Below are 26,499 nucleotides of genomic sequence, written 5' to 3' on the forward strand. Positions count from 1 at the left end.
AAAGTCATTTTCTAAGTTGCCAAAAAGGCTAAAATATAATTTAGGCCTTAAAAAAAAAAACAAAAAAACTGTAACACTACACTAAACTGCAACAACAAAAAGGGAGGTATGATATAAACGCTTTACTTTATGAGGAATTTTATAAATAAAACAGAAAATTGTTTAGCCAGTCACCTTCTTATAAACATTTTAGGTATTGCAAATGATCTTTTCTTATAAGGTTTTATGACCATAGTAGTTGGCAAGAGGGCTATTCCATGATGCTCTGTTAACATAGATGGAGAATGAGCAATGAGTTGGACAGGCTGTGCAGGTTCAGAGTTCTGAGCCCTGAACTCGACTTCAGTGGAAAACTCCTCTCATTTACTTCAGCGCCTTTTCTCCAAACCAGCACTTCCGCCCATGTGTTTATTCTCCAGCCCTCTGGGAAGTCACCTTTCATCAAAAGAAGTGTGCTAATCTTCAGCAGTTTCACTGCCATTGGCACCTCTAGCCCCCTCTCTGCTGCTTCCATCTGGGTATACACGAAGAAAAGCTTTCAGGATTCTCAACAATACAAAAAAGAAAAAAAAAATTCTCTTTACTGTCCTGGCAGATGAAAGACCTTAGTCTCAAAACTCAGTTGCATAGACCTCAGTAATAATAAAATGTGTGAATCCAAGAAAGATATCCTCTAATTTTTATTTTTTCAGAAACATACTGTAAATGTGTTACCTACTTTTTTTCTGTAAGTATTCAAAGGCTAAAATATTCTTTTATAACAACTTTATTGTCAAAATTTTCCAACATCTATTGTGCAAAACCATCCTGAATACTATGAAAATGTAATACTCAGTGTTGTTCTTCATACATGAGTGTGTAACCAAATAATACATATAAGAAAATATATAACCAAATAATAAGAAAATCTTATGAAGTTGGAAGAGTTTAGGGAAGTGATAAATATGGATGATGTCCCACTCCATATTCTATTAATTTAAAAACATAGGAATAAGTTCCAAACATGCAATGCAGCCCAATAAGGATTCAAGAGCTTGACTTTATTAAGACTACAGATGTTATATGACTGATTTCTCATTTTACCTTTTCTATCTGAAGTTCCATTTAGCAGAAATTTGAAGGAAACTACCCATATTTCTGGATATTTATCCCTAAAAGAATTCCTTGATTACAAATCTATCAGATGTTGCCAGGGAATTCCCTGGTGGTCCAGTGGTTGGAACTCTATGCTTCCACTGGCTGAGGATGGAAGCTCAAGCCCTGGTCAGGGAAACTAAGATCCTGCAGGCTGTGTGATGTGGTCAAACACATTTTAAAAAGCCCCCTGAATCTATCAGATGTCACTAACCAGAGAAAGGAAGAACATGGGCAGCTGCAGCATTTGTTCCTCTCAGGGAGATAAATAACCACACTCAAAACTGAAATCCATTCCTGGCAAACATTTCTGTTTGGAATATTCATGGTATGGACCTTCCATCAGGGTTTCTCAACATTAGCAATGTCAAACTCTGGGGCCAGCGCTTTCTTCCCTGTGGAAAACTAGTATAACTCCAGCCTCCCACACACTAGAGGGCAGCAGCCTTGCTTTTCTTTTCCTCCACACCCCTCTTTCCTGCATCCTTGGCCTCCAAGTTTCCACAACCCAATCTGTCTCCAGGCATTGTCAAATGTTCCTGAGGGGCAAAACGGTCCTTGGGCAAGAACCAGTGAGTTATTTGGGTTTCATTAATGAAGAGTTATGAACTCAGTCTTTCATTCTTTCCAATTCATTTTTCTGACCTATATCAGTTTAAAGCTATCATGTATTCTTATCAGGATAGGATATCCAGGTAGGCTGGTCAATAAAATTACAGTTTCCCCAAGACCTCATTCTGTACTTTTGAGCATAAAATCCTAGAAAGAAACCTTGACAAGATGAAGTTGTACAATTTCATCCAACAAATGATCTCACTTCAACACTCACACTAACTTTACTATTAAGCAAAAACAGGCACATTTTCAAATATTGATTCCAACTAATGTCTGATCCTAACAGGCATGATCTTATCAAGGCCCCACTATAATAGAAGGAGTGTCACAGTTTAACAGAATAGGCTGGGATAAGATCACAATCTTCTTCACAATGATGTGATGGTATCACAGAAAGGGGATAGTATTCTAAGTAATTATCATTAATAGATCCTGGCAAGGAAAGAGCAGCCCTTACTGGGGTCTAAACAAATTTGGGTGAGATAAACCAAGGTTGCTGAGAATTTAAGGCACCAGGTGTTCTTGGAGTCATTTTTCAAAGTTTAAAATAACTCGATTTTAAGTGAACAGGGAAGTGTAGAATGATTTTAGTAAAATGAACATGCAAGGGGAAAAATGTCCCTTTATTATTGATACAGGTGCATTCATTTGTCTTTCTGCCCATTATATCCATTCTGGTTATTTCTATGCTTTGATCTAATTAGGGTATTTGTAAACAGGTTAGTTCTAGCTACTGAATGAGGTTAAATGCATTAGCTATTTGCAGTCTACCAGACATCAATCTGATAAATTAAGCTCCATCACAAGAAACTGAAAAGGTTTGTTCATATTCTTTAAGTCTTTGGTCCAACTCTGGTATATTCACATGATACTAGGTAAGGCACCTTAATACAAAAATAGCTCAAAAGAGCTTTTTCAAGCTTTAAATTTAAGATTCTTGTACTACATTGATTCATTCATCCATTGGCCCCTATGCCCTAGTACACAAAAGCTCACAATTACCACTTCAATATTTAACTTTTCATTGAAGCAGGGAAGTTCATGCAATCTATAAAAAGTCAGGGTGACTTTTTAACTACTCATTAATGACAGTTTAATAGATGTAATGGGAGATTTTATCTTAGATCTATTATATAAATCCATTGCTGCTTCCTGAAACTGCTATGCTTCTTACATTGAGCTAAATAAATATTTGCATGGAAAAAAGATATTAGTGATCATTAGTCTAAACAATTAATAAAACACAAACAGTTTTGCTAGAAACTTACTATTGAATGGGCTTCCCTGGTGGCTCAGACAAGTAAAGAATCTGCCTGAAATGCAGGAGACCCAGGTTCAATCCCTGGGTTGGGAAAATGCCCTGGAAAAGGGAATGGTTATTCACTCCAGTATTCTTGTCTGGAGAATTCCACAGACAGAGGAGTCTGATGGGCTTCAGTCCCTGGGGTCACAAAGAGTTGAAAATGACTAAGTAACTAACACTTATTTACTACTGAATAGGTCATTACTCCCTCTTCTTTTATAAAAGAGAGATATAAAGTCCTTTTCTAATCACTGTGATGCAACATATAAAGTTAAAACAAATGATATAAGGGGATTAAATTAGTAAATGTGATCAAAAGGATTTTTCTCAGTTATTTTTTCATATATCTTGAGAGCATGATTATGATTATTACAAAAGCAATGTTATTATTCACACTCTGTCCAGACTTCTCTGGGGAGGGGGAAGGGAAAGTCGAACTATATCTTAGTTTGGGTTTCTCTTTTCAAATGGGTGATTAATTACAGGTGCTGAAATCTTCTGGATAATCACTGAGGATGAATGCGTTGCTGAAATCAGCAGTACATAGAGAACTCTAAAAGCTACTAGTTGTTAACATGGTAAAACAAAACAGAACATTCTACACTTGGTATCTTGTCTAAAAATAATGCAGTCATTGACCTTAACCTTATCAAACTGGTCCCATCATCAAGGTCAAATACAACTTCAATAGGACATGAGCATACCATAAGTATTTATGAAACAATTATATCTGTACCTTGCATCTTTCTTTTTTTAATTTTTTTTTGCATTTTTCTATAAAAAGCACTCACAAACAAAAATACTTTTTCAGTAAATGATTTTAATTTTGAAATAGAACTGTGAATTTGTCAAATATTTAAGATAAAAAGTTTATCCACTGTTTAATCTTTTCAGAACCTCCATTTCTATCTCAATACCATAATAGAAAATACACATGGGCAAATCTCAAAATGTATCAAAAGAGACCAAAAGCTGCAATTGTTACCAGTATATACCCTTATATGTTAGGAGATATTCTTTTACTTTGACCAAAGGAAAAAGAACATATGAGAAGCTATACAGACAATCTCTGGGCTCTCATTTTTTGGGAGAGACATCACTGATTAATGAATGGATTCTGAGGCATTCACTGGGCTTCCCTGGTGACTCAGTGGTAAAGAATCTGCCTGCAACACAGAAGACATGGGCTTTAATCCCTGGGTCAGGAAGATCCCCTGGAGATAGAAATGGCAACCTATTCCAATATTCTTACCTGGAAAATCCCATGGACAGAGGGACCTGGCGGGATGCAAGCTGAGGTCCATGGGGTCGCAAAAGAGCGGGACATGACTCTTGTTTGGCAACTAAACAGAAACAACAAGCAACTGAGGCATTTTGGGTCTAGAGACCATTTTCTGTCTATGTAGCAGATAAAGGGACAGAAACAGCACAGGTATGGTGCTAGTTTTCCAGACTCGCAACACTTCACAAGAGTTAGCCATTGGCTTGGTTCACAGAATGGCAGGAATGGCAGGCAGCTAGCTATATTTGAGTTTCTCTGAGAAACCACCACGATGCACCCTGCTAATTCTCTTTCCAGTTTCCATTCTGCAACAATGAATCAAACAAAGAAAGGAAACTATCTGAAAAAAAATCATTAGTTTGTGGAAAGATGTATGGAAATACTGATTTTTGTTCCTTCACACACTACGGGGATCTATGCAAAGAGAAAGCAAATGTCACATAGTGAAACCAGGGGCTGACTCTGTTGCCAACAGGTTCATCACTATTTTTCATCTTTGTAACACACACACCCACGATATGCTCTTTTTCTTCAGCCTGCTAATCAGGGCAGTGGTACCTGATAGTGGATGATTGACTAAAGAAATCAAGATTGAAGTTATTCCCTGAGGCACACTGTACCTCAGATCAAAGAGTGCACACGTGGCATCCTGAAAATGCAATCCAACTGCTCTCACCTCAACTCCCTGACACAGGACCCAAAGACAATAATCCTTACAAATCAGAACTACTTTCTGTAAAGAGGAAGGATAGAATTAGAGGGAGAAATTGGGAGATCTGGACTGACTCAGTTAAATAACTTCTTTTAGGACTGACTCAGTTAACAAAATTCTTTTTTAAAAGCTTACGGCTAGTTCTTACTTTCTAACCCAAATATACATTCTAATCTCAATGACAAATTAAGAACAGCCATATTGTATGCTAAATGCTTAAAACCAAGATGATCTTTTTGCAAAAGAATGGATAGAAACTGATCCAGAAATTCTGCTGTATCACAAATGCAATGAGGTTTATTCTAAGAACTGGACAGAAATACAGGTGCTAAAACATCTTTTAAAAAACCTGTAGCATCTTTGGAGAAGGCAATGGCACCCCACTCCAGCACTCTTGCCTGGAAAATCCCATGGACGGAGGAGCCTGGTGGGCTGCAGTCCATGGGGTAGCACAGAATCGGACACGGCTGAGTGACTTCCCTTTCACTTTTCACTTTCACGCATTGGAGAAGGAAATGGCAACCCACTCCAGTGTTCTTGCCTGGAGAATCCCAGGGACGGGGAAGCCTAGTGGGCTGCCGTCTATGGGGTCGCACAGAGTCGGATACGACTGAAGTGACTTAGCAAGTAGCACCTTTAATTACACTGTTGTTAAAAAAAATACTTCTTTAGCTATTTCAGAAATCATATCTCATTAAATGATAGTTAATAGAAATATTATAAAGACTTACCTACTATCTCATAAATAAGAGTACATAGAATAATAACAAAGTTCATCCTGGTATAGGATCAGATTTTTAATGGCACAAAGAGCATTATAAATATCAATGGAACTATAAAAATGTAATTAATGCCTGTGGAGTTATGAAGTTACCTCTTTTTAAAATAAGTTTTCTAGCATATTCAGGTACATTCAATAGACAGCATTCTTCTTAAAGTATAATAAAGAAACTCAAGTGCTAACCACTCTAGCAAACATTCAGTCACTTCACTGGGAAATCTGCTTTACACCTACATACCTCAATGATGAAAGCACTTCCATGTTATCAATAGAGCATTAAAATTAATATCCAGGTGTAACACTGATGGAATCCAAGATTTTTACCATGTTGAGGCTAATTTTTTTTTTTAATTTTAATTCTGTTATTTCACAACTAGTCAATATAGATTAGATAGATTTGAGATGAGACATCTGCAAAACAGAGGCAAATCACTGAGAAATTAAGTTCTATAAACATTATGAATACTTTGTATTATTTGACATTAAAAAATATTCTCCTGACTTTCAGGAGAAACTATGGTAAAACAATACAGCAGAATAAGATAAGTGAAAGCTTGATTGCTGTAACTGACCACCTGAAATGGACTGTACTTCTTATTCCTACTGATTTCCCTTTTTTTCAATTTTAAGATAACTAACTACATATGAGCTGAGGAAAGACAGCTGGAGAACTATTGAGAAGATGCAACTCTAATAGGAGGCCATGCATTTCTTTGAATGCTATCAAACAAGCTAAAAGGAAATGACTTGCTTCTCTTTTCAAAACCTCAGTGCCTATAGTGGTATAAAAGCAACAGAAGATTGAGTATCCTTTTCTTTCTACAGTGTGAGTGGTATATAAAATTTGCAGCAAATATTAGCAATACTTCATAACAAAATGCCACCAAACCACTCATTTCTTAAGTTTAAAGATAAATGCTGAAAACTGAACATACCATTCAGTATCCCTAAATCAATTAAACTGTTTGAATCATGAATAATCACAAAATACTTATTATATCATCTTAATGAAGGTTATGGACAGTTCTCAATAATTCAAATGCATAGAGAATAGACAGTAAGGGGAAATGAAAACTCACAGAAAATCAAACAATATAAAAGGGTACTTTGCATTTTATATTTGTATATTTTTTCATTTCTCACATTTTCTTTTTCTTTTCTTACTATATTTGCCACTAACAAACATTAACATTTCTATAAGGCTCTAGGTGATCAAGAATTAAAACACCTTTTTCATCATCCAAATTTATACATCAAAATGTTCTGTATTTATTCTAAGTTACCTACTGGAATACTTAAAATATCACTATGATAATTTGTCAATTATGTGCTTTGCCATAAGATAAAATAATGCAATTACGAAGAAAAATGAGAAACATTATCAATATTTACAATGTTGTCCAATCTATGACAGAATAAAGCACTAAGGTTTTGTAACTTGCTCAAAAACAGAGGTGTGCTTTATTTCATGATACTATTTTATTTAGGAAATAAACACATCACTTGAGTTAAACAAAATAAAAATGAAAATACCAGTCTTACTTGACTTAAAAATCAACCATTGTGTCATGTGTGTGTATAAACTTATGTGTGTGCATGGCTGTGTGTGAATATGTTTTTTGTGCGTTAGGTTTGCTTAAAGTAATATATAAAGGGTACATAAAGGGTGACAATAGAATTCAGTTATATTTAAATATTCATATAAGGACTAATTATGCTTGGTGAAAATTTAGTTTTTGTACCCTCACTTTTTAGCAGTGTTCCTGACTTGCAGCACATACTTAATTGAGCCAAGCTTTCTTCAAGATGTCCTGCACAATACATCTAACATCAGAGAAAGAGATTTTAGGCATTCAGTTGCTAGTAGTTAACAGCAAGGGAAGACTGTTAAATTAGTTATGAAATAATAAAAATAAGTACCCCACTTGCAAGTCCCTTGGACTGCAAGGAGATCCAACCAGTCCATCCTAAAGGAGACCAGTCCTGGGTGTTCACTGGAAGGACTAATGCTGAGGCTGAAACTCCAATACTTTGACCACCTCATGCGAAGAGCTGACTCATTGGAAAAGACCCTGATGCTGGGAGGGATTGGGGCAAGAGGAGAAGGGGACAACAGAGGATGAGATGGCTGGGTGGCATCACCGACTTGATACACATGAGTTTGGGTGAGCTCCGGGAGTTGGTGATGGACAGGGAGGCCTGGCATGCTGCAATTCATGGGGTCGCAAAGAGTCGGACACGACTGAGCGACTGAACTGAACTGAACCAATCCTCTCAGGTAAAAAAGATAAAAATAACACACCACTTGGAAGACACACAATTTGGTGGGGGATTAATTAGAGTGATAAGTTAAAATGGGTCTGTCTCCACTCTTGTATCCAGCCCCTTAGGTCACCAAAGCCCCAAAATTTCTATTGTGACCATTCCAGCAAGTGTATTTTATGATTAATTTCAAATACAAATAGATGGCTTTATAAGAAAAATCTGAAGGCTCTTTACGAATGCAAAGTAAGACTGAGAAAAGTGCAAGTCCCTCAGCCACATCTGACTCTTTGCGATCCCATGCACCGTACAGCTCACTAAATTCTGTCCATGGAATTCTCCAAGCAAGAATGCTGGAGCCGGTTGCCATTCTCTTCTCCAGGGGATCTTCCCAACCCAAGGTTTGAACCTGGGCTCTCCTGCATTGCAGGCAGATTCTTCGCCATCTGAGCCACTCCAAATATATCTATCCTTCTGGGATTTCCTTTTTTAGGAAGAAAAAGTTGAAATGACATTGGTAACTATCTCACTTTCCTTCTAGTTTATCTATCCTCATACTTACATACAAATATTATTTTAAACAGAATTTAACAGCCTGAGTTAAACAACAAAACAAAGAGATTAAAGATGGATGGGAGTGTGTCTATCAGCCAGGGCTCGGTAGAGGGAATACACCTAACTCTAGGCAACTGAGCCTGCCTAACTGAGCATACTACCATCCTGGGTATGTGAGGTCACTGCCTATCATTCATCCCTTTGACAACCACTTTGTTTTGGACTCTTTATGCCTGTATGTTTGTTTATAACCTGCCAGAGTAACCGTGGAGTGAATGAAAGAAAACCCTAGTAGTATCTGTTAGTTTAAAGATACTTAAAGATTACAGCTGGTTACAGGATGACAACTTTTCCGGCCCCCATTCACTAATTGCTCTCTGTTTTCATTTTACTGCGGTATGCTATAAAATACTGCTTCTATTTTACTGGCACTTCAGTTGTCTTTATTTTTTTTTTCCCCTTTATGTGTAAGAATGACGTTATTTTCGCTAGGACTATCAGCTCGGTTTCTAAAGCTCACTGGAATTCTCTTAGCTATACAAATTCTTAGGAAACATTTAATTTTTTTTTTTAATTCAGAGCAAAAATAGCACATTTATCCCCTTTCAAAAATCTCAATAAATAACAAAGGTACATTAGTCTCCAAAACAGCTTAACTGAACCATATGTGAATCCAAAGGCCTGCCAAAATAGAACCAGCATTATAAAAGGTAGTTTCATATTTCACCCAGCCATAAAGTAGGAAGCTACAGTATATAATGCACTGACCACTTGCACAGAGCTCACGATGGAAATGCATGGAAACGCATTGTCAGCAGATAAGTGACCTCCATATACACGCTGGCAGTTTCTTAAGTTTTTTGTGTTTTTTTCTTTCCTTTTTCTGTGTGTGTGTGTGTGTGTGTGTGTGTTTTAACCTGGATTGGCTAATCACAGATTATGGGAACAAAAAACTTAAAACAGCATTTTGAACCTCAGTCCCTCTGACAGTTTCAGAATTTCACCATCGAAATATTTCATTAGAAAATCTTCAAGAAGCTGCAGAAGGTTTGGCACCGAACCCTTAGGATCCCATTAAGGGCCTCTGCTGTAGTCCATAGCTCGTCTAGTCCAAAACGGCACTCTCTACTCTCACAAATTCTCTCCAAAGCCATCTGAATCCTCTTTTCCTTATCAGGATGATACAGACTCGCATCATCCTTGGAGCCTTCTGACAGGGGCGACAGCAGCTGGGGTGGGGGGATGCTGCAACTGTTCATTGTTTCCTTTCACAAAACACTGCCACAGGGCACAGATTAACACCAAAAAATAGATGGCTGCAACTGAAGAGAAACATTTTTCAGAATGCCTCCACTTGATTAATGAAGTAATGGAGCGGACCAGGGGTTGACTTTTGTCACGCACTCTTCTTCCCTCAACCTTCTCCTCCTGGAGAATCAGCAACGATCGGAATGCTTCTGCCAACGTCCACTTGCTCTGAAGAGTCATTTTCACAAAGTTGGAAGGAAGGCCACGGTTATTAAAACTGCCTATATTCCCTGCTGGAAATATTCAGGTAAAGGATAAATTCTTTTTACCACCTCTGAACTACTGCGTTGAAGGCAAATGCTATCCCTGCCCACAGAGTTGATACTTTATTTGACGTGTACTTGGTAGCTCATTTGTAAAGAATCCACCTGCAATGCAGGAGACCCCAGTTCAATTCCTGGGTTGGGAAGATCCACTGGATAAGGGATAGGCTACCCATTCCAGTATTCTTGTGCTTCCCTGGTGGCTCAGCTGGTAAAGAATCTGCCTGCAATGCGGGATGCCTGGGTTCAATCCCTGGGTTGGGAAGATGCCGTAAAGAAGGGAAAGGCTTCCCACCCCAGTATTCTGGCCTGGAGAATTCCTTGGACCGTATGATCCGTGGGGTTGCAGAGAGTCAAACATGACTGAGCGATGGGCACTTTCACTTTGGACCCTGATGCTTATCTCAGATGCATATGAGGCTGTCACTGGGCACCTTCCACTGAATAACATTCTACATGTGCCTGCAATGACTTTAAGACGCAAGGTGGTAATAATGACACATCCAAGATTAGCATCAGAGCCCAAGGGACTTGTTAAGCCCCTGTCCATGAGCCAATGCTTGCACACAGGGTGCTGTGCTGTGCTGTGCCTAGTCGCTCAGTCATGTCTGACTCTTTGCGATGCCATGAGAAACAAATGGTATGTGCTTGACTTCTCAGTAAAAGCTAAAACCTAAGGCCCATGAACTGCCTTTGCTCTTCCAAATTTTGTCCCCATTCTTTCTTATTTTACGGTGCATCGCTGTCTGCCTTGTGATGTGCCTTATTCACTCCATTCTGTACCAAGCTCTAAAATGCCATAAGTAACGAAAGAATTGAGTTAGCGTTTTAAAATACAAACCAAACTCAAAAGTGAATCAGACAGGGTAAATTACTTTTCCAATTGTCTGAAATGCCCAATCATACACCTGAGAAAAGCTTTCTGAAGAAATACTCCTTACAAAAAGAAAACACAAAGGAGCCAGGATAATTCAAAAAGCAGTTTGACCACTTAACCTTTCTTTCTCTTCCCCAAAACATGTTTTTTTCTCTTGTTTCTGTGGTGATTGTCTCCTTAGATGATAAATACTCTAAGTACATACCTTGTACTTGTCTAGGCTATGAGCCCTCAGAATACTGATGCTAGCTAATCAATAAGTATGTGTGTGTTTGTGTGTATACAGATACATGTGTGCACATGTGTATGAGGATGTATATGTGCAATGACAGCCAAGAGTGCTTTTTAAAATATATTCAGAGAGGGGGGCAGAAGAGAAGAGGCTGGAAGCACAGTTTGGCAAATTAAGGGAATGAGTAATCTACTTTCTATTCACAGGCATAATAAAAAGTAACTAGATTGTATAACAATCTGTATATTTTTCAAAGTGACTAAATGCATATAATTTTATATAATTTTACAACCGTAAGATGTAGGGCTGGTATTATAACCCCCATTTTATAAATGAGGAACCTGAGAGCAGGTGTGATTACCCAAGACAGCACTTTGGGTAATAACAGTTGGGACTAGAATCAGACTACTCTGACCACATCATGGGCTCTTTCCCATGCTTTCCCCCCATCTCTGATCTTTACAACGTGTTAGTGTATGTTTCTCAAAATTACTGAAGGAGAAATTCTCAGCCAACAGCCTGCCTCTGGCTCCTATTTTCCATTAGATTTTACATAACTGTTCCATATATTTTCATTCATATTTCTCTGTCCTCATATTAATAATCAATTTCCAAACAAATTAATCAAGAATTTATTCATGACTTTCTATATGGAGCAGCTTATCTACCTTCAAAAACGAGAATAAAATATATCTCATTTTTACGTGTATCTTTTACTTACAGTTAAACCTTGATTTTTGGTTATGATGTTTTATAATATATGCGTTAGTCTTTTCTACTTAAATTAATTGGATTTTCGTTTGTGATGTCTCCCAGTGCTACTATTATTTGAAAGTCCTTCCTTATTCAGAGGCGAGGTAACTATTTATGTACATCATCTTAGCAGTAAACAGCCTCTGAGATGGCCCCCAGTGATCACAGCTTTTGGTTTTAAGCCCATGTACAATGTCTTTCCCTTAAGAGTGGGCTAGACCTGCTGATTCACTTTTAATAAAATGAATTCAGCAAAAGTGATGGGATACCTACTTCCAAGACTAGTTTATGAAAACACTATGATTTCTGTCCTGGGCTCCTTGTCTTGCTGTCTCATTTGCTTGCACAGAGAGGAGCCAGTTGCCATGCTATGAGCTTTTCCTCAGAGAAGCCAAGAAGGCAAGGTACTGAGTCAACGGCCATGCAGTGACCTTTCAAGCAGGTCTTCCTTTGGTTGAGACTTCAGATGACACCATAGCCCTGGCTGTCACTTTTTGAATCCAGCCTTGTATGAGACACCATACTAAAGACACACAGATAAGCAGTGCTCATATTTCTGACCCTGAGAAAAGAGTATGAGAAAACCACAAGACTAAGGCACATAACCCTACACTTCATTCTGAGCTCCTAACCTTTAAAATAGAAAGAGATATAAACCATATAAAATAGCACAAATGATATACAAATTACTAGAATCAAGAAGCTGTAGTTTTGTTGAACTAGGGCAAAGGATTATATTTTTTAAAGTGATATAAAAGCAAATGACTAATACAGAATGACTTTAAATTCAATACTTAAATGTATAAGGAAAGAAATGCTCATTTCCAAAAGACAGCTTCTCAAATAAGTTTGCAAGTTTACAAAAACATTCTAGAAATATTATATTTTTCCTTCACAAATAAATGTAAGAATTATTGCCTGTGGACATCATACAACATCAACACGAGCCTTGTAGGAGTCACTTAGACAGGGTCAGATTCACAAACCTGCCTACATCAGGAAAACCTCTTATGAGACTAAAGACTGACAATGTCAACTGAGAGCTAATGTTAAGATATGATATTTAATTAGTGGTGTCCTGGGAATATCTATTGATATTTAGTTATAAAATACAGACAGATATTTTATGAGCCTAATGTGTCCCATTTAAAGGGTTATGCCTATGTAACATTGATTTGGAAGAACAAACAAAAGGAATACAAAATAGCACTTATGTCCATTTCTTTAACAGTTATCTCCAAGTTACTGAATGTATTAATTATGCCCAGTAGACATCATTTACTAAATTTTTGTAATACTGGAACAATATATATTATAACTATGTAAATAACAGGGAAATGCTCAAGCCAAGCAATTGTTTTATAAAGAGCTGTGGAATGGCAAGTCTTGAAAAAAGTCAAGACAAAAGACTTTAAAAGGCAAGCCAGATATATCAGCAAATAATCAATAAAATTTTGGGTCAACTTTGTAAACTGCTCCTCACAAGTGTGTTCTCATTTTACCTTCTCCTCCAGCCAAAAACATTTTTTCCAACTTTATATTCCATAATTTGTGTTATGGAAACAGCAGAGCTATAGTTTGCAAATCATTCCCTCACCACCCAAGAATGTGATAGACTTTCCTTAGGGAACAGGGATTCTATCCCCTATGGGACCTTAAGCTTGAGAAAAGATTTACAAACAGGAACAACTCCATAAAGAGAAGCTGGATGCCTAAACCAATAGCCAAATTGCATCTTTCATATCTATGCTCGTGGAAAAGGTTGTGTTACTCATTAGTCTGTTCAACTTTATATACATTGTCTTCTTAGCAGAGCAACTTTAATCATATTAAATGCCATGAAGTATTTACTCCTTCCAGACATTGATTATATTAATAGCATATCACAGAGTCATTTTAATAACTCCATGAGAAGACCATTTTCAATAAAATTCTCCTTGGAATTCTAGAAAAAGGGAATAATAAATAATCTTAAACAAACCAAAAAAAGACGCTTTCTGTTTATTCAAACTTGGCCTAAGTATAAGTAAAGAGCTTTAGCCATGTAGCATAACCCAAAGGCAAAATGTGTTTAGATTTCAGGCACAGATCAGTAGGTTAGACCCATAAATAAACCTGTCTATATATGGCAAGAAAATGTGTCGTTGTGTTTCTACCTTTCAAATCCAAGTGCAAACATAAAGAACCTAGAAAGATTTCACCATCAGAAGAAAAAGCAAATTAAAGGTAGATTGAGATTAGCAGACAGACTGCTACACATAAAAGGTGTAATTTTAGGAGGCAGATACAAATTATTAGGAAAGGCCAAATATATGTTTTCATTTCAACATTATTTTCCCACATTACAAAAGAATTCCATCCATAGCCAATATCACTATGTCTACATTATAATACAACAAATCCCTTCAGATCCATATATAATTGACCTTGCTTATTTGCTTTGACAGATTTGAATTGTTGAGTAATTCCTTGGTGTTTGGTTTCTTTCTTTCTGACTCAGATTCTACAGGATGCTTTCACTAACTTGGGACTTCATGCCAATCTCTCTTCTCCCTGAGCACACTCCTCTTCCACAAACAAACAAAAAACTCACAAAAAGTCCTCCTCTGATTCTAGAAACCAAACCAACACACCATTTTCCAAGGCTCTGCTGTACTGTCTCGCCTCATGTCTTCTTGGAGCAGCTTCTGCTGTCCACTCAGTTTCCATTAATTCTCCACATGGCAGATAGAGTATAAGAGAAGCCAGGATCTTGGCCTCCCTAAGGGACAAATCTACAATCTCCATCAATAATGAATTTCCCCAACGTTTCCTCAGAGGAACAGGGTACAATTAAAAAGGTTATAAGTCCTTGCACTACTAGAACCTAAGGGCATCCGTGAATGAAACTGGCTTAAGCCCAATTAGAGGAATCAGTACATTTGTCTTCTCTTGGAACAACCCTGCTCTTACAGTTCCCATCAATTCAGTATAAATCTGACTGATCTTATCCAAGAAGTTAATAGAAAATTGCTCACAGTGGGCGACTGCCACCTCAGTTTCCAAGCAGAGACAGATGGAATTTCCCAGATGGTTTGTCACTGAAAGTGCAAGGCTGGATGAGACTTCACAGAAAGCATGGTAGAGCAGAATACCTTCTTGGCCTTCACCCAGGTCATAGTGAAGGATTGAAAGTGGATTCTGTTACAAACAAATCATAATTGCCTCAATGGGCTCACCACCTTGTCCTCTTTACCTCCTTCAAAGGGGTGCAGATCTTACACTGAAATTAGTCAATATTTACCAAGAAGCTGTCATAGGCATATCTTTCTGTTAGGTGAAACCTGACAAAATAGACAGAGTTATCCTCCTCTATTGCATCTTACATTCAAGTGAGATTAAGAAAAAAATTATAAACAAATAAAACAGGCACAAGATGGCATTAACTGTGGTACTGTATTGCTAAGTTGGGCAGATGAAGAAAGATCTAAGAGGAAACAAGAAAATGGGCATAAAGACTCAAGGAGAACACCAAGGTCTTGAATAAAGAAAGATGTGCATCATTTGCTGGTACTGGAGAAAAGTTAAAGGAAAGAATTAATTGACTCACTTTCTAAAGGTTATTTACTGAGCCCTTGCTATAAACCAGATAATGTTCTAGATAAGAAGGATACAAAGATAAACGATAAGCAGCACATAGGTGGTGGCACTAGCGGCAAAGAACCCGCCTCCCAATGCAGGAGACGTAAGAGGTGGAGGTTTGATCCCTAGGTTGGGAAGATCCCCTGGAGGAGGGCATGGCAATCCACTCCATTATTCTTGCCTGGAGAATCCCATGGACAGAGGCACCTGGCAGGCTACAGTCCATAGCGTTGCACAGAGTCAGACATGACTGAAGCAACTTAGCAGCAGCAGCAGCAGTGTATGGGTGAGATAGACAAGTAAAGAGATATTTGGAATTATGCAGTAAGTGTTCTAATCCTAGGAAGCCTAAAGATCATAGACATATCTGAGGAGTTGATATCTATTCCAGACTGGAGGCTTTAGGGAAGGTCCACTTTGGGGTAACCTGAGGCTGAGCCTTGAAGTGAGTAATGGAGTTAGTGTGATAAAGAAGGGCAGGAAGGGGGAGCACAGGGCTTTGTGGATGATAAAACAGCACAGCCAAATGCACAGAGACATGAGAAAAAGAGTATATTCACATTGTAGGTAGCTGAGGTTGACGGAAAGCTACACTGAGAGTGGAAATGAGGTAAGAGCTGAGCAGGTGATATCATGAAAGCCCTTTCTCCGGAGTTTGGCTTCTCTTGTGCCCTTGAATGATTTCAGGCATACAAGTAACAAGTTTTGCTATAAGGGCACACTGTGATTTGGGTAAAAAAAAGAAGACAGGAAGGAAGGCAGAAAGAATAGTTAGAAGAATACTGTGATAATCAAGGAAGAAATGATGGAGGTTTCACCAACAGCAGTGGCAGTAGGAACAGGAAGAAGGGAGTAGACGTGGAGAAAGCAGGCGTTATGGTACTTGCCTCCTGGATGTGAAAAGCAGAGTCTTGGAAGATGTTTGGCTCTGAACGGCTGACAAAAACAAAGCTGTTCGTTATAGGCAATGAAGGAAAGGTGTGTGTGAGTTTGTGCCTACACGTGCGTGCACATACACATTTGACTATGTATGTAAATGGACCCATGAGATGCGAGAGGGGAGAGGTAGAAATGGAAGGAGGGTGACGTGGAATAACTCACAGAATGGACTGCCTGCAGAGGCAGCAAAGGAGAGGCAGAGATTTAGGTTTAAAAGCGACTAAAATTTGGAAGGCAGGGAAAAGGGCACAGAGACAGTAGGTGGAAACAATAATAAACTTTCCTTACGACTGTTGAGTTGGAGGAAGTCAGTGGGAAAGCCTTGTAAAACAGTTGAAACGTGCTATTAGAGAAAGGGTAAAAAGCCAAGGTTAGAGATTTTTTAATTTAAATGTCATTTGTAAATTAGTAGCTGAAGCTTTGCGAGTGGATAAGCTCCCTGAGGCACTGGGAACAGAGGGAGAAGAGAAGAAAGGCCATAGTGTTTTGGGAAACATAGTTAAATTTAAAAGAGCCAAGACCCAGAGAGACATGAGAAGTAGAAAAGTATGGGAGTCCTGAGCCCAGATTAGAATGAATATTAAAAGGAGGATATTATTCACAATGTCAACATCAATGGAAAGAAATATAAGACCCAACAAAAAGTCATGCCTCAGCAACATTATAAATTATATCACTGAGAGGGTGAAGCTGGGAGGGTGTGGGTGGGGTCGGTCAGATTGCTCATGGTGAGGAAATTCAATTAGATCATACTTTTATTTTAAAGAGCATTTGTTGAATATCTATTATTTGCCAGAGGCAGTGATCTAGAATTGAATAATTATGATTTTTAAAAATCTATACTGTCTAGAATCTCAGCAATAATTTGGATATTACGTTCCAATTTATTTCATTATTATATTTTAGAAGCTGTCTTGGCATGGCTTTCCCAGAAGGTTACCTTCAGACTGATTCAAGTCCAAGTAGTTTATTCGGAGGTGACCTCAGAACAGTTTAGTAGAGGTGTGGAGAAATAAGCAGGAAGGAAAAGGAAGCCCATAAAGGCTGTGTTATAAAACTGGCTGGGGCTCAGTTTCACTGGCAAACTAAGAGATCTTGTAAGACACTTTTCACATATCCTAATGGAGAGGCAAGGAAGCAGGGGGGTATTTATCCACCAACTTCTGTCCCTCATTGGTTAAGGATTACTTTTGGAAACATTAATTCTCCAGCATGTCACAGCTTGACTGGTTTGCAGAAAGTTTGCTCCCGAGGCTGGAAAAAATGTCCTCAAATAGAAAGTCAGAGATGTTTCCACTAGGCAGCCTTTGCCACTATAGGTGAATGCTAGAGACCTTTGGGTAGAGATGCAGTCGCTGTAGGGTGTGCACAACACCAAGCTTGAAGACTTGCAATGAATGGGCTCAGAGACTGGCACTGGAAGAGTTAGAGCTAGAAGGGCACAATGGAGATATCTAGTAATTCTAATATTTCCCTATGATGTAGATCAGGAACCTTTAATTCTTTCCTCAACCACATTTCTATGATAACAACTACCTTAAAATTAAGATGGAATTTAATGTGCACATTATTTTATTATTAAATCAATAAAATTTTACCTATAGTACCCTTTATATGTACACTTTCTGTTTGTAAAATTCAGTATCACAACCACATGGTAAAATAAAACAAGGCTCCCTTCTGATTGAACGACATCAATAAAATGAAATTTCTATGTCAAATTTCATTTCCTGAATTTAACAGATTGTGATAAGTTTACTATTATGTAGTAGGTAACCTGGGACTTTCTATTTATGTTCTGTTTAATTAAGTATGCATGTTGCATGATTCCAGCAGGCAGTTGGTTGAATAAGACTAGTTACCTACTGAAAGCTGATTCACTCAAAAGAGAGAGAGAGAGCAAATATCACTAATATTGTAGACACCAACCTTCCAAATAATCGGTGTTGTCTGATAATTATTAAGCACTTACCATGGGCTAGCAGAGCAGAGATTTAGCATATTACAAAGATCTATGTCTTCAGGAGAAAATGAGAGAACTTCAAAGGCACAACATACAAATACAGAAACTCTAAAACACCTCTAAAACAGATATTGATCACAATTTAAACTGATTTTTTAAATTTCTTCTTGTCCATAGTCCTTTGATATTTTCAATGAATAAAATTGTAAGACTTTCAAAAACATGAAATTTGGGTCACTATGATAGCACTTAATGTAAATTATTTCTTGACACAGAAGTAGGATGTTGGAAAGAAAGCTAGGCGCCCTTACTGGTTAACAATTCATATGGGAGTGGAAGACTGTACCTGAAAAAACTAAAACTTCTAATATACCACAGACCTTTGGAAACTGTGATGGTTAATTTTGTTTATCAACTTGGATGGTGTTTTTGTTGAGACTGACACTTGAATCAGGGTACTCTGAGTAAAACAGATTGCCCTCCATAATGCTGGTGGGCCTCACCCAATCAGAAGAAAGCCTGAATAGGACAAAAAGACGGGCCTCTCCAGGATTTGAAATAGCTCAACTGGAATTCCAGTTCAATAACCAACTTCATCACACCATCAGCTCTGCTGGGTCTCCAGCCTGCTGACTCACACTGCAGATTTCCATCCAGCCAACTCCATGATCGTGTGGGACAATTCCTTATAAAATATATAAACACACACACGTCACACACCCTATTCTGTTTTGCTGGAGACCCTGGACTAAACCAGTGTCCTTGGAAAATAGTCAAATTTAGGCATGTAAAATCCCCAAATGCCAAAAATCTATAGTTTGACTTATTTAATTTGGTGTGTCTTTTCAGTTTTAAACTTGAAAGATTTTAATGAACCCATTTTTACAGGTGACTGAGTAGTAATAATATTCAGTATTTCTTAATAATTCCTGTATGCTACCTCATTTAATCTTTACAAAACCCTGACAAGCTAGGTAGTAATATTGTCCTTCTAGATAAAATTTCTAAAGACGGTATTAGATTGCAGCATGGGGGTCTCAACTCAGACTGAGTTGCCCTTGGTCTAGTCATTCAGCTTCCCAAAGTAGCAATTTCCTCCTGTGAAACAAAGGAGGAAAAAAAAGGATATTATCTTCTCATATGCTCATGCAAGAATTAAATGAGATATAAAACCTGTAAAGCACTTTGACCCTAACTGGCCCAATGAAAATATTAACTATATTCTGCTGTTAAGCATAAACTATCTAACAAGATAATGAGGTGTGAACAAAATTTTATTTATTTCTATGCTCATTGTGTTATATGATTCCAAGAAGAGCTTTTTGTCAAATCAATTCTTTTGATGTTTCCATATAGCCTATATTTCTAGTAATGTTCTCTATATATATCCAAAAGCCTGGTCTGAAAAGGCTTTCTGCAAAAGGTGGCATATTGCTAATGCACTTCAAGATGGGAACTTGAAAGATATAAAAAGGATTTGACATCTGGCATGGTGACTCAATTAATTACTGTGTTGGATTAATTAGTTTACTGGGTCTCTTGAGACAACATCATGAGCCTGAACAGAGTAACATAACATTGGTTGGTGAATAAGCAATTTAAAAGAGTGTGCTAATTCCAAATTTGATTTCAGGTTGGGTAAGGTAGGGTAAGGTAGGGTTAATAGATTATATATTGTATGATGAAGAAAATGTACCTTCATGATATAAAACTTATATTAAATGACTGTCAAAATTATAAAGAAGTAATAAAATTGTGGAACTCTTTGAATTAACACCTAATTCTTCAGTCATGATAGTTATGAAGTATTATAACAAGTATTTTGCCCAAAGTAAGAAAAAAGAACCTGCTTGTAATCATTGCATATTTTCTCCCAAAGCTTTTAATAAATTTAGAATTCATGTAAAGAAATTCCTAATAATTTTTATCATACTCAGATCATGTGACAGATGCTATTGAGAAGGAGTGTGATCTGGTATTTAAAAACACAGATTCTGGAATAAAAAAGCCTGAGCCTTAATTTTCTTATCTATAAATAAGATTTTAAATAGGACCAAATGCACAAGTTTGTTTTGAGGAGTAAAGGAGCTAATACATTTCTAATCCTCAATATAGTGTTTAGAAAAAAATAAGTACACAGTGCAACTTAGATAATTATTCTATAGAAGTAACAGTAGTGCCAAGAGTACTAGTAGTATTTAATGACATAAAATCCAAAGTAAATTCTAGCAAGAAAATACTATTATCAAAAAAAAAATTTTTTTAAGTATATTTTAGCAAAGCAGCTACATTTTACAATAGAGGAAAATTCTATAGTTTAGGGAAATAACATGAATCAAATGTTTAAATTCTAAGACAAAAGAAGAAAACTAGGTTATTAAGATTATTTTCTATTAAATAATTATTCACCACAACTGGGTTTTTGATATCCTAAACAGTATCCATTCACTTCAAATAGTATCAAAAATACCACAATGTCACATCTATAACCAAATTATTTAAATGATATTAAGTATGGCATAAGATAGCTTTAGAGTGGTACAGAAATATGAAAAAAAATTATATCATGTCTAAACAATAGGAAATTACTTCACTGAAAAATTAAACCTCCACAGATAGGTTTAATTTCCATACATCATAATTTAGCACATGCTAAAGATGTATAAAAAGCATCATTCTACATATATATCATGATATAAAGATTAATTAAAAATTACATTTTCATAGAGATATTATGCTGATATAATAAAAAGGAAAACATGTGTTTCTTACATTAACAACAGCTGACACCTAAGTGGCATCACACTTTTGAAGAAATAGCAGGCAAATGACAGAAGTTTGTGTTGGTGTCTGATACACAGTGATAAATAAGATAAATATCTTCTTGCCTAAAACATTTTGAAAGCAATGCTACAGCACCAATAGAAACGCCCAGATAAATGGGTTTTGCAAAGGATTTAATTCAACCTTTGATGTTGAGACAATCTTCCCCTTGCCTTTGCTTGATTAAGCAGTATAATAGCTAGTATCACCCTATCAAAGGAATCAATAGAGCAGTCCACTGTACAACTCAGCCTCTAAGGTCAGCAGTGTTTGCGGAGCCACTTCTCAAACCCCTTCTGTGGCAGGCACACGGACCACCACACGGTACACTGCTCCAGATTATTAAATATTTAGCCTGGTCTGTCAACTTGTTTGGTTCTTAAATACATGTGAAGTCTCCTACTTTATCCTTTTACGTATAAACACGAGGATTTAGAAAGTAAAAAGCACACTTCTAGAATCTCTTATGCTGTTTAAAAGTTGGATGACACAAATGTTTCTTATTTATTCTAGTCATTACTTTTAGTTAAATCAATAACCTCTTTCTCATTCACATGGCACTAAATAAGCAGAGAACTGCACATACTAATTTCTTTCATGTAATAACCCGAAGAAATGATTTCTTTCATGTAATTCAACTGAAAAAGGAAAGCAACATTGCTGAGTCAAGCACACTTGTTTAACAAGAACCCCTCTAGGAGTTCTTACACCGCCCCCCCCCAACCCCCAACACCTCAATGCAGATAGAGTCATTTAGCAGGCATGAAACTCTTCCTACATAAATGGCATTTAGAGAGAGGGACTTCCATTTCATATATATATAATTTCTGGATCTCCTAAAGAATATAAAATATCGTTATCCCCAAGTTTTGTCACTTGTATTATCACACATAATAGGAAAGGTCCTGGTGTCCTGATTCCTGGACTTTGTGCAAGTTACCTTACTAGACAAAAGGAAATAAAGCAGATGGAGTTGAAGTTGCTAGAGTATCCTGGATTACTCAGGTGGGCCCAATGTAATCACACATGTTCCCGAATGTGGAAAGGGAATACAGAAGAGTCAGAGTCAGAATAAAGATGTGTAGAAGACAGCCGTTGCTGGTTGTGAAGATGGAAGGAAGCCATGAGCCACGGGTTGTGGACAGCCTTTAGAAGATGGAAAATGAAAGAAAACATCTGTCCCCACCTTCTAGAAGCTTCAGCAAAAAAAGCCCTGAAGATACTTTGATTTTAGCCCTGAGAGATTCATTTCAGACTATAAGATGATGGACTTGGGTTGTTTTAAGCCACAAAGTTTGTGGTAACTTGCTGGAGCTGCAATAGGAAACTAACATATTGAATTAAGAAATGAAGTGTAAATGTAATCAAATACTCCATCTTTCCATAACTTTTTAAGATAGCTAATCAATCGTTCATATAATTTTTCCCAGAGGTAGACTTTTTAAGCTCAGAATATTTACAAAAAAGTTAACAAGAAAAATTATGATGCTGATCACTTATCCTCACTCTTAAAAATACAAATAGAATTGCCAAGCAATATCAAGGTTGTTTATTTCTTGTTCATCATGTAAACCTGTAATTTATGACAATTTGTGTCATCTTAAGAAGAAAAGCATTTGTATATGTTATTAAATATGAACAATATTAGTCTGGCTATGAAGATAAAGCAACCTTATAAATTACCTTACTAAATAACCATTCAGTGTGATTAACCTGTTTCCTTCTAAATTCTGCATATAATACTGTCAGAGACAAACAACTTGGAAAATATTCCAGTTTTACGGTCCGTGAAAAAGAGAAAGCAAACTGTTACTTTTAGTGTTTTCACCAGGAAGCAAGCAGAGATCATTTCTGTACCATGACAAAGTACTAAGAGTCAACCATCTCAGAACATCCACATACCAAGGAATTATTATTCAAGTCCATCTTCCCAGCGAATGGTCCCCAGGTGGTTCCCACTGGAAGTTGCTGCCGACTCTGAATTTTTCGCTCTCCATCTCTCTGAAACACCTCCAGCTCTCCTGCAGACAATGAACACACGAGCGTTTAAGTACTTTCACTTGCGTTTTACCAACAGCTGACTTTTTGTGTGTTTGGTCTCCATGCACAATATTCTCAGGATTCATATAACAAGAATTGATTATGTTCATCTCAACTGATCTTGGTATCCTGACAGGATAATAAAACTTGTCCTTTTAACTGTATTCACATTTAGTCCAATTTCTTTCTTGAGTTTTTGCACACTTATCATCTACTGTAGGGCTTCCCAGGTGGCTCAGTGGGTAAAGAATCCGCCTGCAATGCAGGAGACACAGGCAGAACTCGATTTCCATCCCCGTATTAGAAAGATCCCCTGGAGGAGGGCATGGCAGCCCACTCCGATATTCTCGCCTGGAGAATATTGCTCCTTGCATGGACAGAGGAGCCTGGTGGGTTACAGTCCATAGCGTTGCAAAGGGTCAGACACGACTGAAGTGACTGAGCATGCACACACACACACATCTATTGTAGTCAATTCTATTCAGTAAATCCTTAAGAACCAGAAATGATAACACATCTTCAAAAAGCACTGATACAATGTAAAATCAGACAGGAAACATTAGGACAATAGCTCAGAGTTTAAATTCCTACATTTGATTACCAATGTAGTAAAACATTGCAATTACAGATATATATGAAGTGAAGTGAAGTGAAAGTCGCTCAGTTGTGTCCAGCTCTTTGTGACCCCATGGACTATACATAGTCCATGGAATTCTCCAGGCCGGAATACTGGAGTGGGTAGCCTTTCCCTTCTCCAGGGGATCTTCCCAAAGTTTGATCTCCCAGGGATCAAACCAAGGTCTCCTGCACTGCAGGCAGATTCTTTACCAGCTGAGTCACCAGGGAAGCCCAAGAATACGGGATTGGGTTGCCATTTCCTACTCCGGGGGATCTTCCCGAGCCAGGGATTGAACCTGCATCTCTTGTGTCTCCTGCATTGGCAGGCGGATTCTTTGCCACTACCACAGTGATACAAGACTTTTGTGAAGAACATGGAGAGTTTCTTTTTTTTAAGTGCTTGGCAATTTCCTGAAATTACCACTAGTTTCAGTGGATAGGACAACTACATGTGCAAACTGGAGGTGTATGTTTTCCCAAATTAAAAAAAAACAATGTTCAATCAAAGTCATTATGCTTTTATATTTGGTACTTTAGGCAAGACTTTATGCTACAAGTTTGGACAAAAACCCTCCCCAAACAAGCAGTTTAGGTTGATATTCTCCTTTATTTCTTCCCAATTATTACTTTGTGATCATTATATAGTAATAGGAAACTAAGACAGTATTCAATGGCATACAGTAGGAATCAATCAAATGCTCACTTAAGAAATAAATGAATGGATTAATAAAAAAAATAAATGAAGCCTTCAAAACGTCAAAGAATGGCCGTTAAACCTAAACATTGTTTGCTGCTGCTGCTGCTAAGTCGCTTCAGTCGTGTCTGACTCTGTGTGACCCCATAGATGGCAGCCCACCAGGCTCCCCCGTCCCTGGGATTCTCCAGGCAAGAAGACTGGAGTGGGTTGCCATTTCCTTCTCCAATGCATGAAAGTGAAAAGTGAAAGTGAAGTCGCTCAGTCGTGTCCAACTCTTAGCAACCCCATGGACTGCAGCCTACCAGGCTCCTCCATCCGTGGGATTTTCCAGGCAAGAGTACTGGAGTGGGGTGACATTGCCTTCTCCGAAACATTGTTTGGGATAAATTAAAAAAAAAAAATCTCAATCAGGAACTGGAGACCTTCTCTTTAAGTACCTAAATCCATGACATTCATGTTCTGGGATTATTTCCATACTATATTATCACACTAAATTTTTTAATATTTCAAAATATTAATCATAATAGTGTAATCTGTTATTTTTAAAATATAATTTTATTTCAACCAGTTCAAGACCAGACCTGAAAATGGAAGAAATGGAATAGAAGAAATATGAAGGTTAACCCATATAGAATAGATAGCTGAGGAAGATTCTAAATAAAACAGAATATATTCACTTGCTTCATTCAGTATGACACTGGAATCTAAAAAGATATTATACAAATCAACTTACTACAAAACAGAAAAAGACTCACAGACTTAGAGAATGAACTTGCAGTTGCAAGGGGCTGAGGGGGAGAAGGATGTGAGATTTTGGGATAAACATGTTACACACTTCTATATTTGAAATGGATGACCAACAAGGAACCACTGTAAAGCACACGGAACTCTGCTCAGTGTTGTGTGGCAGCCTAGATGGAGGGGCACTTGCGGGAGAGTGGATACACATACATGTGTGGCTGAATCCTTTCGCTGTTAACCTGAAACTAACAACGTTGTCAACTGGCTTGTTTACCTTAATACAAAATAAAGTGTTTCAAAAAATCAGAACGAATTCAGTAATTACACTTTGCAAATGATATATAAGTCATGGTAGGTGATAGGAAATATTTGCTTTAATTTGACCTTAGTTTCCATCAAGTTAATAACTAAATTTAAATATATAGCTTTAAGCTTGATGCTTTTAAAAGCAACACCATAGGAATAGAGTTTTCAAGTGATAATTGTCTCCAAATATATGCCCAGGAGTGGAACCGCTGAATCATACAGTAACTTTCTTTGTGGTTCTCTAAGGGATATCTATACTATTTTCTATGGTTGCTGCACCAATTTACATTCCCACTAGCAGTGTGTGCTGCTGCGTGTACTCAGTCACGCCCGATTCTTTACAAGCCTATGGACTGTAGCCCGCCAGGCTTCTCTGTCCATGGGGTTTTCCAGGCAAGAATACTGGAGTGGGCTGCTATTTCCTTCTCCAACCACCAGTAGTGTAGGAGGGTTCCTTTTCCCCCACAAACTATAATTCAAAAAGATACATGCACCCCAATGTTCACTGTGCTAAGTCGCTTCAGTCATTTCTGATTCTTTGTGACCCTATGGGCCATAGCCCGCCAGGCTTTTCTGTCCATGGGATTTCCCAGGCAAGAATACTAGAGTGGGTTGCCGTTTCCTTCTCCAGGGCATCCTCCCAACCCAGGGACTGAACCTGCGTCTCTTACATC

General features: G+C 37.6%; 1 protein-coding gene across 1 annotated transcript in view; it reads right to left on the bottom strand.

Moving 5' to 3' along the window:
- ZFPM2 (zinc finger protein, FOG family member 2) overlaps positions 1-26,499 on the bottom strand; it is a 524,714-nt gene that overhangs the window by 230,753 nt on the left and 267,462 nt on the right. Inside the window, exon 4 of the mRNA XM_027561337.1 lies at positions 23,326-23,444. Within this exon, the coding sequence (XP_027417138.1) occupies positions 23,326-23,444 (119 nt within the window). The remainder of the gene's footprint in view (positions 1-23,325; positions 23,445-26,499) is intronic.

The sequence above is a fragment of the Bos indicus x Bos taurus genome, chromosome 14, assembly GCF_003369695.1.
Source record: "Bos indicus x Bos taurus breed Angus x Brahman F1 hybrid chromosome 14, Bos_hybrid_MaternalHap_v2.0, whole genome shotgun sequence".
Classification (NCBI taxonomy): domain Eukaryota; kingdom Metazoa; phylum Chordata; class Mammalia; order Artiodactyla; family Bovidae; genus Bos; species Bos indicus x Bos taurus.